We start from the raw sequence: 17,035 nt of genomic DNA on the forward strand, positions 1-17,035 counted from the left end.
TTTTTCAACCCTAACAGAGGTAACTATCATCCCTACCTACGACACTGACGTTTTAGGCTATTGGGTAGCTGAAAATGAAGAGCTTTTAGCCAAATATCGCATTGACTTGTCACCCTCGGCCTCACGCTGCACCATCAATTTACAAGATCACGAAACCTCTTGCTCGGCTTATCGTTTAGAATTCTAGGCCACGGGGATGTTCGTAGCATTTTCGGATAATTAAGTTTCCCTATATTTAATTTTTAGACTACAGAGTAATGAAACCAACAGAAACAAAAAACCAAAAAAGAAACCAGTTAAATGAATTTCATATAATTTTTGACAATTTAACAATACTCAGCAGATGATAACAACAAGCTTTAAGCTTTTCGAAAAAGCTAAAGATACACTTAACAAAAGCTTTAAAGCTTTGTTAAAACATTAAAGCAAGGCTTAACAAAAAAAAAACACTTTAAACACACTCAAAAAAAGAGAACAACTTTAACACTTAACTACACTTATACTCTTACACAAACATACTCTTTGAAAAGGCTAGAATAAAAGGAAAAGCTCTTGAGTTTAAAAACAAATATGGCGGAGTTTATTGTGACTAAAGCTGGTCAAGCTAAGGTCATTTTGTTAATTCTCAAAACCGCTTATTTGTTTTAGAAAACTTATGCAGGAGTTTTAACTTAAAAAGAAAACTATTATTTTTTATAAAATAAAATAAAAAAACATAATATACGAATTAATATATAGAAGAAAATCAATGATAAATGTAATGATGAAAAAAGAACTATTTTCATGTAGTAATTAGCAAATAAAACAAGTATTTGTTCTTCAAAATCATTTAAATGTTAAAAAAAAAAAACAAAACCTAATTAAATACATTTAAATATTAAACTAAAAACCATCAAAAACATAATTATAATAAAAAAACTTGAAAACGAGCTAAGCAAAGAAGAAAAAAAACATTAATTTCAAATAAACCAGGTGAAGACATATTGTATTTATTAGCAGACGAAGAAAAAAACCTAACCTCAAAATATTTAATTAAAAACAAATCAAAAAATGGTTAAATTTCTAAAAAAAAAATAAATAAATAACTAAATGTCTTTAAATGTGAAAGTATTATAACTTTAAAACAAAAAGAGATCATTCATAAAACAAATACATACCTTTAAACTTCTAAATGATATTAAAAACTGCAAAGAAACAAACAAAATAAGAAAAATTTAATTATTATTATATTATGATTATAATGTATGATTTTAAATTAAAAAAAGAAAACTTAAAATGTAAACAAAATACAAAGTTTAAAACCAAAGAAATTGTTGGGCTTGAAGGAAGCAAAAACAAAAGAAAAAGCTTGAAAAGAAATAAAACTTGCAAATTTTCAAAACAATTTTCACAAGAATTTTCTCTAACATACAAAGGCATGTTCAAATTTCTCTTTTTTAGAGCGAAAGGCAAATTACTAGACTTTTTGACTTTCATTAGCTCTTGTTAACGAACTGTTGAAAACTTTTTAAGAGAGGAAAACTTTAAGACTTTGAAATATCTAAGCTGGAGATTTAGAATTCAAGGTTAAACACAGTTAGCAAGTAGTTAGTATAACAGTTTAAAGAAATCAGAAATTTCGAAATTCCAAAAAATGCTCATAGTATTAAATAGTTGGAGTTTAGTAAGTATAAAAGGTTAAGCAAATTGCCCATATAGTGATTAGTAAGTATGTATAACAGTTTTACGAAATCATATGTCCAAGTCGCAAAGATATCTAAAGCATTTAACTTGGTACAAATGTTGGATTTAAATAAATACCAATTTCTTTCAGAAACCACATTTAAACGATTTCAAAGTTATATTATTTTTATTATAACAGTTTGTATAACAGTTTTTATGGTTAATCCTTGAATATATAACAAATCTGAGAGTTTATTTTATGCTAATTAAAGTGTATAACTGTTTGTTAAGAAAATTTCTCTTGCAAATAATCGGTATAACAGTTTTAATGATTAATCTATGAAATCTACTGATATTTATAATGTATAACAGTTCTTCTAGATCAGATATATTAAAATCTACTGACAAATAATATGTACAACAGTTTGTATAACAGTTTTTATGGTAAATCCTTGAGAGTATAAAAGTTACGCTAGTGTATATTATGATAACTAAAGTGTATAACAGTTTGGTATAAAATGTTCTTAGATCTGAAAGAAATTTTAAAAATTTCGATGAAAAATAAACAGTATAACAGTTTAAAATGTCTTAAGTTGTACGACTTTTAGTATAACAGTTTATATAACAGCTTTTTTGATTAATCTTTGAAATATGCAAATATTTATAATGTATAACAGTTTTTCTAGATCTGATATGTTAAAAACGACTGATAATAAAAGTGTATAACAATTTGGTAAGAACATTTCCGTAAGAATTACAAACATTTTCGCTTACTAATAATAAGTATAACAATTTAGTCTAATTGTTATAACAGTTTTTATCTTTGGTAAGAACATTTTCATAAGAATTACAAACATTTTCACTTACTAATAAACAGTATAACAATTTAGTCTAATTGTTATAACCGTTTTTTCACTTATACAAATAAACATTAAAGCAGTTGTATAACAGTTTTATAAGATTTTTATATGGAGAATATGTTAAAACCTTTTAAATCTACATATATTTATATATTATAACTGTTTGATAAGAGAACCTCTCTTAACATACTAGGGTATTGTAACAGTGTTATGCTAGTATGTATAACAGTTTTATAACAATTTGTATATAAGACAATGTTAAAAAACCTTGAAATCTACAAATATTTAAGAAGTATAAAAGTTTGATAAGAGAATTGCTGTAAACATTAAGAAAGTCCAATGTATTCTAAAGTTTTATATAAAACAGTGGTACGCTAGTATGTATAACAGTTATATAACAGTTTGTAAATTGAAATTTACAGATTTTAAAATTGTATAAGAGTTTCATAAGAAAACTCACTTAAACTAAAGGAAATGCTCATATTATTTACAGAATTATTTAAAAAGACAGTATAACAATTGCGTTTTTTGAAAGTATAACAGTTTTTATAACAGTTCAAAGTTTTAAATCCACCAATTTTTAATTTGTATAAGAGTTTGTTAAGTAAAATTTTTTAATCTAAAAGAAATCCTCTCGTCTTTTTAAATTAATTCACATAAACAGTATGACAAATGTGTTATAATAAGTATAAGAGCTTTATAACAGTTTGTTTAACAGCATGCTTTATGATAAAAGCTTAAAAACTTTCGCATGTGACAATTTTTAATATGTATAAGAATTTTAATGGAAAATACTTTAATCATAAAGAAATTTAAATGTTTTTTCTTAAAACTATGTTAAATAAACAATGTTCTAGTATGTATAAGAGTTTTAAATAAAAAGCTTTAAACCTTTTAGAGCTTTAAATTGTATAAGTGTTTGAAATGAAAAAGAAACTGTAAATCAAAGGAATATCAAGTGATTTTTAAGTCGTATTCAAAAACTGTTATACTGTAAAGTTATTTTCAAGTAGGTATAACATTTTGTATAACAGTTATCTATATAAAGAGACACAAATGTATTCTACATTAAAAACTTTTGGTATAATACATTTGAAAGTTGTACCCTGGGAAAAAACTTCGAGTTGTTACAGCTGTTGCTACGCTGTCAATCATAGGCCGATGGGGAATCGTATCGTTCTGAAGCGGAGTTCTATCCATAGTGGAAACAACAACTGTTTGTAGACAGTTAAGACCTACATACCTTACAGGCTACATTGTCCCAAAGTCTCTCGCCAACATGTTACGAAACAATCTTAACTTAAAGATCTTCCAAAAGTATGATTTTGATTCTTTAGCTTTGGTCCAATGGACCATATTGTGTCAAGAAAGACCAGGGGATTTGCTATATTATTGCTTTTTAAACATTAATTGTAAACCTCTTCTGTCAATCGATTTTGAATCACCAGCATTTTCTATTGTAAAACTTTGTATTTTGTTTACTTAAATTTATTGTTTATAAATAATTTTCATTAGAGAAATGAAAAACAATAACAATTTAAAGAAAGAAAAAAAGGTATTATTACTAACTAAATACATATGTATGTGTTGTTAAAAATACTTGAGATATTTATTATAAAAATTAAAAAGAAAACCTAAAATAAAAAGCCTCTCTCTAAAAAGGAAGCTTTTTAATTAAAAGAAAATAAAAACAAAAAAATAACTAAGAAAACCCAAAAATATAAAAAAAACAAAAATTAATAATTAATTAACTAATAAATTTTAAGTTATTTACTTTCAGTTCCTTATTATTTTAAATAAAGTTTAATTTTTTTATAATTATATTCAATAAAAATTCAAAATAAAAACAAAGCTTTTTTTAAATTATTTATTTTAAGTTAAAAGGAAGCTAGAGCAGGAAAAAGTTTATGAAAATTACGATAATTGTTTAAAATTAAATGAAAGAAAGCTTTAAAAAAAGTTATAAAAAAAGTGAAGAAAAAGCTTATATGATGAAAAGAAAGCTTTAAGCATTAAAAGCAAACTTTATACCAAAAAAGAGTTAAACGAGCTTACCAAGTTATATTAAGAACTTTTGTACTTCAAAAGTTTTCCGAGCTTTTTTAAATTAATACCAAAAAGATAAGCTTTTGAAGAAAGCTTTCTGTGAAGCTTAATTTCTTTTATAACAAAGAAAAAAGCTTTCTTTAACCTTAAGTTCTTTTATAACAAACATAACATTATCTTGAAAAAGCTGGATACAGAATAAAAGCTTTTAATAGCTGCAGAAAGCCGTACACAAATCTTGTTTAAAGAGCTTTTATTTAAAACCTATTAATTAAAGTTTTTGAAAGGTTCATATAAACCTCATGCTCCTTTATAATAAAGAAAACAGTTTTAAGTTTTTTATATAAGCTTTAAAAAGCTTAATGTAGTAAACTTTTTATAACTTTTAAATTTAAACAATTCTTAATTTTCAAAACTTTTAAGGAATGATTTATTAAACATTTTACTTTAAATTATTTAAATCAAAGTTATTTAAAACAAAAGAAGAAAGCTTAATGTGTTAAAGAGACAGATAAAGAGAAAGAGAGGAAGGTATAGAGCGCTGTTAACGCTTTTGAAGGCTGTAGGAATTGTAGTTAGAAATTATACACTGTTAAACATAAACTGGTATAATTTAAAACACACACAGGAATAATATAATAATAATACTAATAAGCAAAAGCTTAATAATATAAATTAATAAAAAAGCTAAGGATTAAAAATAACAGGAAATTTTTAAATAATATATAAAATATCTAGTAGTAAAATACATGAAACAAAATTTTATTTTTTTTACCAAAAAAATATCAAACCGTATAAAAAAAGAATAAAAATTAAAACAAATTTCAACTTTTTTACTTTTTCATAAAAGCTAACACACAACAACAACAAACCCCAGAAAAATAAAAAAATTTTTTCACTAGAAATAACAATTTAAAGCAAAATTTAAAGCTTCTTAAACCAAAAAAAAATTTTAATTAAAACCATAAAATATTAAAAAAAAAATAACACATATTCAGCAAGAAAGAAAGAAAGAAGAAAAAAACTAAAGCTTTTTATTATAAAGAAAATTTTTTTGCAAACATATTTAGGAAAAACAAGAATTATAAGGAAAATAAAGCAAACTGGCTAACCGTCCCAGTACAGTATTTAGAACAACTCAAGTTAAAAAATAGTATACTTTTTTTGAACAAAAACAAATTCAAATTGTTTTTTAGCTCAAAATGTGATAATTTATTTTTTAAAAAAAGAAAAAATGCCATAACACAAAAATATGCATACTGAAGAAACTTCAAATATACAAAAAATAAAATTTTTAATTATTTGCAAAATCAGAAAGTGCGGGAAGAAGAATTTTTATTGGTAACGAGTTTGTTTTTTCTTTTTATAATAATTTGCTAAATAATAAGAAATATTTATGTTTTCTTTTTTACAAAATAATTATTTAAACAAAGAGGAAAATGGAGAAAAATAAGTAAAATTGTAAAAAAAAAATTATTTTATAAATTCAAATTTGTTTTAAACTGTAATAAAAACCGCTTTTAACACAAATTAGAAACATTTATACTAAAAAGTCGTTTGTCGCCTTGACGTTTTCATTGCGTTTATGGTGTACAACATCTATTAATAGCATAATTTCTAGGGCATAACATGTTTGATTTGAATACACTGCAAAAACCCCTAAAGCTTATAAAATTTTAATAATAATTGAAAAAAATTTATATTTTTTTCTTAGCGTTTTTTTTGAGAACTTTTAAAACCCGTCGTGGATTTTTTTATTTATTCAAATTTATTTAAATATTGTAGTATTTATTTTCTCTCAAACTAACAAAATTTAAAAAATGTGCTTGCGGTTTTAACGTTTGCGTTTTTAACGTTTGCGTTTTTAACGTTTGCGTTTTTAACGCTAGCGATTTTAACGATTTCACTGTGTTTATGCTATTTAACATCTCCTAATGTATTATTTCTAGAGAACAACTTGTTTTTTTACATTTAAGCAAAATTAACATAAAAACCGCTTGCGTTTTTAACGCTTTCATTTTATTTATGCTATTAAACATGTTTTACGTCTATGATATTTAAAGTCTAACTAGTTTAGATTGAAGAAACTTTAAAAAAAACCTTAATTTCAAAAAACAAAAATTATAAATTTGCGCTTTTTCAAAACTTATAAAAAAAACGCCTTTGTAAATGGAAAATTTTGTTATTCTTTAAAGCTAATTTAAACATATTTTCTCCAGAAATTACAAAAAATAGTTAAAAACGCTTATCGCTTTAACGCTTTCATTCTGTTTATGCAATTAAAGGTGTTAATTGTATAACTTTTTAAATTTCTTTCAATAATTTTATAACAAAAATTAATTTTTAATTTAAATTTTAATGATTGAAACAAAAAACCGTCGGTCGCTTTAACGTTTTTATTCTGTTTATATTATTTAAAGTGTAAATTTTATATTTCCTTAAATTATTTTTCATGTTTTACACAAAAACTGAGCTTTTAATTCAATTCATGACTATTTTATCAAAAATCGTCTGTCGCTTTAACGTTTTCATTCTGTTTAACTAACAAAAATAACGCCAACGTTCTGTATTAGTAGGAATAAGCTGTTTAATGGAATATAAAACATATTCAAATAAAAAAACTAACTTTAATTAAAGTTTTCGAATTTCTCCAGTTTTCCAGGGAAATTTTACAATTTTACTTATTTTTCTTTATGGTTATATCCTTTTAATTTATTTAATTATAAAAGTATTTATAATTTTCATCAAATGAGGCATAATAAAACAAATTTTTAAAACAATTATATTAAAAAAAAAAACATTAAAAAATAATGAAAATTTATTAATAAATTTAAGAAGTAAAGAATTTAGTAACAGAGAAAAAAACAAAACTATTTATGATTGTTAAACATAATAATATTAAAATAAAAAAACACAAAAAATAAATAAATAATATTTATAATAACAAAATTAAAAAGAAGATAAAAATATATTAAAACTTAAACATCTCAAAAGTAAAAAAATACAAAAAATGCAGTTTAATAAAAGAAAAACCTTTCAATTTGCATTTTATTTATATATTTGCAAGACGTATCAATGTCATTTAAATGTTATTAAAAAAATATAAATTATTATGCATAAAACAATAAATGCAAAAAAAGGAAATATTTACACAAAATTTTAAGTTGCTTTAACAAAAAATATTTAAAATCAAAACAATAATACAAAAAACAAACTTGTTGAAAAATCTTTTAAGTTTTCAGGAAAATAAACAAATTTTTTTAGTTGTTAAACAGATTTTAGCTTAAAATATTAAAAAAAAAACACAAACCTTTAAATGCCTAAAAAGCCTAAAACCCTTAATTAGTTGTTTATTCATTTCTAATGCCTTATAATCCCTTGAAATCTAATAAAAACAAAAACAATTTAAAAGCTTTTAAACAAAAATCCTCTTAATAAACAAAATATATAATATAATATTTTGAGATAATTTAAAAAAAAAAAAAAAAAAAACCTAATAAAAATCCTAAAAATTTAAACCTCAACTTAAAATCTTTAAAACCCTTTAATAAAAAACCACACACAAAACTTGCAATTATTATGAGAAAAACAAGAAAATTAAATGGAAAAACTATATGAAAAAAAAGTAATTCAAAATATATATCTTAAAACCAAAAACAAAAAAAGAAGAAAAATCAATTTAAATTACATTTTATGAAAAACCCCAAAAAAAAAACAAACAAGCTTATCTCAAGAAAAACCAAAAATGAATCCATTATATTTCAATAATTAATAAAATGACAAAAATAAAAAAACAAACAACAAAGTATTTATGTGAAAAATACAAAAATCTTACAAAGTTTTATTTCTTAAAAGCTAAGACCACAACCTTTTCAAGGCTGAAGTAAGTAAATATCAATTATTCATAAGCTTAAACAAGGATCTCCTCTAATAACATTTCTGAAGTAAGAACAGCTTCCTTTCAATACTAAATGCTGAAAAGCTGAGTAAACTTAGATAAGAACCGTTGCAATTCTATTCTAGTGTTATTAGCTAAAGCTGAGACAAGAACCCTTTAAAGGCTTAAGTCATTGATTAGGAGAATAGTCATTATTAATCTAAGACAACAATCCTTTCTATAACGGCCTTTATTTATCCAAGACACAAACTTAGCTGAAGAGAAAATGCAACTCTATGCTAAATAGTCAAGACAATAACCATACTACCAACAACTTTTATCAAAAGTAAACAAAAAAATCGATGCTAAGAGAAATCGATGACAAGAACCGAATCTTCACCATTTGTATACAATCCTTGCGATCATTACAGTGAAGCCAAGAACCTAGTTAAGGATCTAGTAGAGCATTTTAAATTGAGTTAATTAAAAAGCTTTCATAGGTATGAAGGCTTTTATAAATCGTGTACAAACCCTTTACTGAATTAAAAGAACCTTCCATCATAAGTGCTAAAAGCTTCAACAATCTTTGTCTAGAACCCTCGCTATAACGGCTTTAAAAAACAATAGTTTAATAAAGTAAAGGAAACACTCAATATTAAGTGATAAAGACTTCAATGAACTCCTCACAATCTTGAATAAAAACACTCTCAATGAAAGCGTTCTATAATCCCACACAAAAGCTTTGCTAAAGTAAGAATATACTGCACGAAATGCTATACCTAGACAGTAACCATACTTAACTCTTTCTAGATACAATCTTTAAGATGCGTGTAGCAAAGTCAAAAACCATTCAAATTTCGTTTTCAATAAAACAAAACAAGAACCGATCTAATGTCTTTTGAACACTTTCCTAGCGATCGTTATAGCAGAGCCGAAAACCGCATTTAAAAGCTTTTACAGGTAAAACAATCATTATGAATCTAAAAGTAAAGTATTTTGGACAAGATCCCTCTTAATAACATCATTCCTAGACAAAAACGAAATTCATTAAACTTATGGAAGAACCAGACTTCTAGACACAATTTTTGAGAATAGCGAAAGTCCTTAAAAGTAAGTGCCTTGCTTAATTTGGTAAGTGTGAATGGTGAAGACTTCAGTAAACCTAGACAAGAACCGAACCGAAACGAATCAATTCCATTTAGGACACAATACCTAAGTTCGTTGTAGCAAAGTCAAGGTCCATATCAATTCCTTAAAAGGATAATATAGGTCTTTAAAAATTCCTTGTTTAATTCGAACCCAGCAGTTCGGCCGGACAGTTCCAATTTAGCTTTTTTACCTACCACATAGGGTTACCCCTAGCCACACCCTGCCCTAGTAACTACTTATTTTAACATGTACTTGTCCTACGAGGAAGTCAATCGTCACTTGATCTATTACAAAGAGACAGTCAGAAAGCTAGTCCAAAGGACCATGAATATTTTTGCTTAAGTGTCCACTCTCTACATCACTTGTCCTACTTGGAAGACAATCTTCACTTGATTTATTATGAAGAGACAGTTAAAGCTTGTCCTACGTGGAAGTCAATCGTCACTCGATCTATTACGAAGAGACAGTCAGAAAGCTAGTCCAAGATTACTTGGGGACTTTATGTAAAGTGACGACTGTCTCCACTCTCGCTTACAAAGGGAACACTTAAGTAACGACTGAATTCACTTTCGTTAATAAGGAGTACATGCGGGTCCAAAGATTCAGTAGAGCCAACCAGTTGGTTAGTCATTGTTGGAAATCGGTAACTACTGGGTAACAAAGAGTAAGTGATGAAAACTTTAATAAACTGAAACCAAACTAATTCCACTTTAGACACAAATCTTGAACAAAGGACATTTGCCCTAATTCAAAAGCCTTTACAGCTATAAGAGTAACGAAACGCTTTGCTTATAGGAACTGACAAACTCTTTTTACTCCCCCTTTTAAAGACTAACCACAAACTGCTAATCATTGCATCTCACATCATTAATTACCCTGGCATATCTTGGAAAAATCTTAAAACTTACTTACTTCATTAAAAAGAAAACAGAAACTTTAAATTTAGTTACGCCATGGACAAGCATATGTTAATACTGCTAAATATCTGTGCGATTTTCGGTATTTGTGTACCAGCTACAAAATGTTGTGGTAAAAATGGCACACGCCTATTTACGCTCTATATTTTATTACTAACTACAGTTATCTTAATTAATTGTATATTGGGCATAATAAAAAGTAAAATTGAAAATACCTTTATTATATCCTGGACTGTATCGACTATAGTATTTGTCTCTCAACTATTTACCCACATCATAATCTTATATGAGGCTTTGTCAAAACAACAAGAACATATAGATTTTTTACAAGCTATACAAGAAATTGGTGATTGTTTTAAAATACTGTTAAAAATGAATGTGACAAAAACAAGTACAATTAAACAATTTCGTTCTATATTCATCGTACTGAGTGTGTTTTCCAATATTGGCCTAATAGTGTTCGTTTTGACTTTCTCTATTTTTTCTGATGCTGGTTACTTTTGGTTTGCTTTAATGTCCATTTTAGCCATGCGTTTTCGTAACATACAATTGATAATATATGTGGAGATTTTAAAACATTATGTATTGAGCTTAAATCATAAACTTAATCAAGTGGTTTGTTTAAAAACGGAAAATTCTAAACAGTTGTTAGATATTGACTACAAGTATTTGCAATCTTTGGAAATTATAAAAAATATTAAACATGTTTATGCCTGCATATATGAGGCTTCAACTTTGATGAATGAATTTGCTCAGGCTTCACTGTTTGCTGCAAGTGCTTCGAATTTCTTAGATTTTACTTGCCACATCTACTGGACTCTATTGACTATGGACAATCTATTGGGCGTATATAATATTATATCATCGATGGCTACAATGTTTACATTGAAATTTTGTCATAGTTGTCAAGTGATCAAAGAGGAGGTATGCTTTAATTACTTTCTTATAAAAACTAAATTCTTTTTTCTTTTCTCTATCAGGGCCAGCGCACTTCTTTACTTTTATCCCGTTTGATTTCGTGTGGTGTTTGTCCTTTGGTGAATAAAAAGTATAAGAATTTGCTACATGATTTCTCTTTGCAACTGATGCATCAACGTATAGTATTTACCGGTAAACGTTTCTTTAATTTTGATTTACAATATATATTTGCGGTAAGTTGATTGGTTTTGTTAAAGTTATAAATTTTAAATAATTAAATTTTCCTCTTTAAGATTTGTGCCTTAATTGCTACACATTTAATAATACTCATACAATTTACTAAGATTGACTCTAATCATTATGTCAATAGAACAATTGGGGATTAAGATCCTAAATCTGGAAAGTGGAAAAGAAAACTTTGAAAGCTATACCGAAAGCTTATTACTTTTCGCGCTTTAATTGTTGCACCTTTTAGTTACTCTTACTTTTTACACTGAAATAAAAACAAATGTTTAAGGCTTATTGATAGCAAAATCACTTTTCTCATTACACTCATTAATAACCCAATACCGCTAGGTAGAAACTATATTCAAAAACTCTGTCGTAATTCCTTAGATTTTTTAATCAATGTTCCTGAGGGATGTAATATCTGGAATAACATCACTCTAGACTCTAGTTTTTTGGAGAAGTCTTCGATTACCCTTCCCATTACATCCATGAATAACCCAACCCTCTGTAAGTAGATATTTAGTTAGTTTGAAAGGAGGATGTATTTACATCAAATCCGAAGAAATACACCTAGGCCTCTGTCGGGCCTGTTGTGCGCTCCTTAACCAGTGCCTCAGGTGCGAATCGAACCCACCACCTCCGGTCTACCAAAATAGAACACTAACCACTAACCTACCGGAGGCCACTGTAAGTAGATAGGTTGAAAGGATATTCAGAGTTTCCAAATCTATGTTCCTGAGGGATATGGATATATAAAATATTTAGATCTAATTTCGTCAAAAGCCTCTTAGCAACAGAAAAAAATTTCCAGCGTTCACTGTCTGAGGTATTATATCTGGTACTTAAAACAAGTCTTCGACGATAGCCTAATAATAACAGATAAAGTGTTTCTGAGTTTCCTGTCCTCTATACTTATTCTTTCGGAATAGGCTTCTCTTCCTCCTCTTGTTAATTCAGCTCTCGTTACGTCGAACGTTTACGAAATCATCAGGTAATTTCCTCAAGTTCCCTCTTCACTACTTGCTGTAAGTACATTAAGTCCTCCATCTTCCAATGGCCTGGCACTTATGCGATTCTAAGCATACCATTAGATTACTATTCAGTTACTCGTATCCCTTACAGTCCAATTAAGTCTGCTCGCGGAAGTTATGTTAACCAATTTTGGTGCCATATTCTTTCCAATCCATTTTATATGTCCTGTGATAGCGTGGATTTCCTCATGGAGGCTACTGTTGTGATTAGGAAGACTTTCCATGTTATTTAAGTAGTTTCCTAGACCCACTAAGTCTCTCAGTTTACAGTCATTGTTATAAAAACAGATTCCTGCAGAGTTTTGTTCTAATGCTCCGCTTGACCCAATCGCCTATCTCGAATTAATGTCTCACAGATACTTTTCGTTTTAGGATAGAAGATTATAGTTCATTCAGCAACTCTGTTACTTAAATTTCCTTGTAGAATCGGAATTAAAGGGTAATCAGAGGATTACATATTACGTAAGTCGCTTTTCTAGATACTCTCCCGCCATCTCTAGTTTAATCTGACACTTAAGAGTCTAGTATTACTGCAATGGTCTATCATTCATCTCAAAGAAAATTTTCTGCAATTTTTTACCCCAACCAATGTTTTTCTTAAGAATTTTCCCCAATTGGAAAGTATATTTCATCTTTCTTTGGGTCAATACTTAATCAGCAAATAAAAAATATATCTAATATTTCTATTACCGGTTAGTATTTACAAATATTTATCAGCAAATTAATAGCCTAATATTTAAACACTTAAATTAGCTAACTAAACTAATTGAACTTGACAATGATAGTGGTAAAGGTGAAAAGCATTAGAAATTTTTATGAGAAAAACAACAATAACTAAATGATTGATTTGACAAATATGGGGAGCGGAAATGTTAAGATTAACAGCAACAAAAAAAAAACGAAATGAAAACGTGCAAATGGAAGAGAATACAACAATTGCTATTAGAGTAATGTAAATGAATAAAATAATGCCAGTTTTCTTTCAACCGTAATACGCTTAACAAATCCTCACTACGGCAATAGTTAAACGGTAAATTTAATTGAATATTTAACGCTATAAATACTTTTTAGCATAATTAAGTGTGCAAATTTAGTAGCATTATAAATACTTAAACGAGTTATAAAGTAATACACGTGAATACACTGAGAAAAAATTTGTATATACAACAAAAGAGACTGTTTAGCAGATATAAAAAAGAATCTATTTTAAGTGACACGGGAAGTGAGCTTTAAGCCATTAATTAGATGATGAAAATATCAATTATCAATAATTATAAAAGCCTTCTGCTTTTTAAGCAATGACATGCAAAATTTTGCATTTGCAAGCATAGGAAATTAGCAAACTTATCATATGGCTACTTTAATGCTACTTCACAAAAATTTTTTTTGTTTACTTTTTGTGTCTGAATATATATTTTATTTGATTCATGTAGTATATTTTATCGTATACGTTTAGTTAACATTAATTGCTACTGATATAAAATTATGATGGATGGATGTGTATTTAGTACATACTATAAAAAAATGTTTTAAAAATAACTTCACAAGCTAAATATTTCTAAAACACATGATGGACTTTGCGTTTTATATTAAAAAGCATTTAGTTCAGAACATACAAACTGGAACTGTAAGTAACAGTTTCACAACGAATGATACAAAAAGCATTCAATTCTGAATATGCAAACTGGATCTGTAAGTAACAGTTTCACATAGTATAGTAAACACATATTAAGACCAACAAACCAAATATTTGTTTTAATATATAGAGTCAACATACCAGGAATAAGTACAACCTCTAAATCTAGAAGGTCCTTATCATTACTTAATAACTCTTTCGAAATTATGAATGAACACCCCCAAAAATTTAAGACCCTTAATTTTTTTGGAACTTTTTTTCCACATGTACTTATGTACTTATTGCCAATTGAAAAAAAAGTACTTTTGCAACAGCATTCTCACAGACAATTATCTGCCAAAAATGTCTTATCAGTTAATTAAATAACAATCGTAACTGATAACACTTAATGATGGATTTATGGACAGTTGACACAAACAAAAAAAAATCAAAACAAAGTAGTATGAAATGACAGCGTAAAGCATTGACCAAAAATAAACAGTATTTCTATAATTGTTAAACTAAACACACGTTAAAATGGTAAACAAAGTTTTTATAAACAAAAATTTTTGAGAAAAGAAAAGTATCACGTTTTCTATTTTAATTTCTCCTTTAGATTCACTAAAGTAATGGATATATTAGAATCAGTATCGGGTATACATATCATATATCAAATAGCCTGTCTATCACCCAGTCTTATAGATCGTAAATTATGGATTTTAAAAAGATCAAGGCTATTGGAAATCTATGTTTTTATTGTGATTTTATCATCGGTGGCATTTATGCTTTATGGTCTCTTTACGGATGATGATTTTATTAAGACCAACGATAATGATGTTGGACAAACGGTGGATTTTATACAAATGGTGGGTATACGTGTAGCTCATATTGTATCATTATCGGAGTGTTTAGTTAGGCGCAAGGAACAGAAACGTTTTTATGAGGAAGTAAAGGAAATTGATCGTATATTTGAATGTTCCCTCAATGTGGATGTGAATAATAAGTAAGTTTGGGCCATATATATGTTAGTTATACAGTTAATTAGTGCACTTTTCTGCAGGATCTTAGTACTCATTCGTTGCAATCCCTTTGCTTTACAATTTACAAAATTTTTTCTTTTTATTTCTTTTTATAAAATTCCAAGTTTTTTTTTAATTTTTGCACAAATACACTTTTCTGTTTAATATTATCACTCAATCGTCACAACATCTTTGTTTTAAATTTTACAAAGATCAGTTGCCAACTTTTTTCTTTTTATTGCTTTTTATGAAATTCCACTAGCAGCTGTACAAAATTTATATTAAAAATTTTTCTTTTTATTTCATTTTAGAAAATTCCGTCGCACCACCATACAACGTGGTATACTAATGGCTTTCTTTTACTTGGCTGCCGAATTCTTCATTTTAGCTTCAAAACTAGTAGCTGAAGAACAAAATTTTATACTCTTTTGGATTTTCTATCTAATGCCTTTGTTAATATGCGGCATACGTTATTTTCAAATGTTCACCAGTATGTCTATATTGAAACATAGATTTGATTTATTAGTGAAAGTTTTAAATCAAATTAATTTAAGAAAACATATATGCGAGCCAAATGATGTGAACTTAATGGATGGTCTTAATGGTCAAGTTTCTTTAAATATTTCTCACACTTTAGCCTTGCTGGAATCTTCAATGTTAAAGAAACGTCGTTGTGATATGGAAAATCCTGAATTGAAGAAACTACTTATTGTACGTGATGTCTACAATCGTTTGTTTAATTTAAGTGAAATTTTAAATGGTTATTTTGGTGTTTCCATGTTGATTAATGTGGGCAATGATTTTATATCGATTACCTCAAATTGTTATTGGATTTTTTATAATTTTCAAGATTTCCATTCGACCAGAAATGATTTTCTACTCATTGCTGGCAGTGCCGTATGGAGTATACCACATTTGTTGAATGTTTTGGTGTTGGCGATATTGTGTGAGAGAACGGTGCAAACTGTAAGTTAAAGGTTTTAATTTTAATTTCAATACCAAACTGATTTTGTTTCTTTTATTTTAGACAAATAGCATTGCTTTAGGTTTACATCGTATTGATATCGATATTATGAACGATAATCATAATTCAGTGGTGAGTTATTTCAAGATCAAGGATCATTTTCGAATCATAATAATTTTCCGTGTTACCTTAACTCTATAATATTTCACGATTATAAATTAATTGCCTCCAAGATCACCACCCCATCACAAATCCTATCACTTGCAATTTTTCTTAAAGAAGTGATAAACCTTTCTCCCTTTTTTCCAGATTGAACAATTCTCATTACAATTGTTGCATCAAAAAATGTCTATTACTGCTGCTGGCTTCTTTAGTATCGACTGTACACTGCTTTACACGGTAAGAATGTTTAAAACAAAACTTTAAGGTTTTAAATAACATTTTATTTCCTTACAGATCGTGGGAGCTACAACTACTTATCTCATTATTCTTATACAATTTCATATGAATGAATCTAAGTCCTCAAATTGAGAAGAAATATATTGTATTTCCCATTTTAATACATACAAAGTACAAGTCAAAAGTATTTCATTCATACTCTCAAACAATATACAAACATTTATAGATTAATTCACCTAAATATTTAACTGTATAATTATAGTAATATATCATTAATTTATTTAAATAAACTGCCCCAAAAGAAAAAATAAAAGGATTTTAGTAAAATTGATGATAGATAACTAAAAAGT

At 27.2% G+C, this 17,035-nt stretch overlaps 3 protein-coding genes across 5 annotated transcripts in view; all 3 read left to right on the forward strand.

Moving 5' to 3' along the window:
* The window catches only part of LOC119607898 (microtubule-associated protein futsch), a 114,728-nt gene extending 113,679 nt beyond the window's left edge, over window positions 1-1,049 (forward strand). For all 3 annotated transcript variants that reach the window (XM_037962027.1, XM_037962029.1, XM_037962030.1), the window contains exon 8: window positions 18-1,049. In XM_037962027.1, the coding sequence (XP_037817955.1) occupies window positions 18-187 (170 nt within the window). In that variant the 3' untranslated portion in view covers window positions 188-1,049. The remainder of the gene's footprint in view (window positions 1-17) is intronic.
* A 9,975-nt stretch (window positions 1,050-11,024) lies between these two features.
* LOC119607900 (gustatory receptor 23a-like) lies at window positions 11,025-11,815 on the forward strand. Its single transcript, XM_037962033.1, has 3 exons — window positions 11,025-11,435; window positions 11,492-11,662; window positions 11,723-11,815. The coding sequence occupies exons 1-3, from the start codon at window positions 11,025-11,027 to the stop codon at window positions 11,813-11,815; spliced, it is 675 nt and encodes a 224-aa protein (XP_037817961.1).
* Window positions 11,816-14,817: 3,002 nt separating this feature from the next.
* On the forward strand, window positions 14,818-16,817 carry LOC119607904 (putative gustatory receptor 2a). The gene is made up of 6 exons (XM_037962041.1): window positions 14,818-14,843; window positions 14,920-15,306; window positions 15,634-16,288; window positions 16,350-16,418; window positions 16,596-16,685; window positions 16,743-16,817. The coding sequence occupies exons 2-6, from the start codon at window positions 14,933-14,935 to the stop codon at window positions 16,815-16,817; spliced, it is 1,263 nt and encodes a 420-aa protein (XP_037817969.1). The 5' UTR covers window positions 14,818-14,843; window positions 14,920-14,932.
* Window positions 16,818-17,035: the final 218 nt, after the last annotated feature.

The sequence above is a fragment of the Lucilia sericata genome, unplaced genomic scaffold, assembly GCF_015586225.1.
Source record: "Lucilia sericata isolate MDLA Ls3-8-SP2 unplaced genomic scaffold, ASM1558622v1 Contig000759F_arrow, whole genome shotgun sequence".
NCBI classification, from domain to species: Eukaryota; Metazoa; Arthropoda; class Insecta; order Diptera; family Calliphoridae; genus Lucilia; species Lucilia sericata.

Excerpts from the sequence above, each read along its gene's own strand:
- LOC119607900 (XM_037962033.1), top strand. The coding sequence starts at position 11,025 with ATGTCCATTTTAGCCATGCGTTTTCGTAACATACAATTGATAATATAT. Across the intron at positions 11,436-11,491 it reads GTCAAGTGATCAAAGAGGAG|GGCCAGCGCACTTCTTTACT; the intron begins GTATGCTTTAAT and ends TTTCTCTATCAG. Across the intron at positions 11,663-11,722 it reads ATTTACAATATATATTTGCG|ATTTGTGCCTTAATTGCTAC; the intron begins GTAAGTTGATTG and ends TTCCTCTTTAAG.
- LOC119607904 (XM_037962041.1), top strand. The coding sequence starts at position 14,933 with ATGGATATATTAGAATCAGTATCGGGTATACATATCATATATCAAATA. Across the intron at positions 15,307-15,633 it reads AATGTGGATGTGAATAATAA|AAAATTCCGTCGCACCACCA; the intron begins GTAAGTTTGGGC and ends ATTTCATTTTAG. Across the intron at positions 16,419-16,595 it reads ACGATAATCATAATTCAGTG|ATTGAACAATTCTCATTACA; the intron begins GTGAGTTATTTC and ends CCTTTTTTCCAG.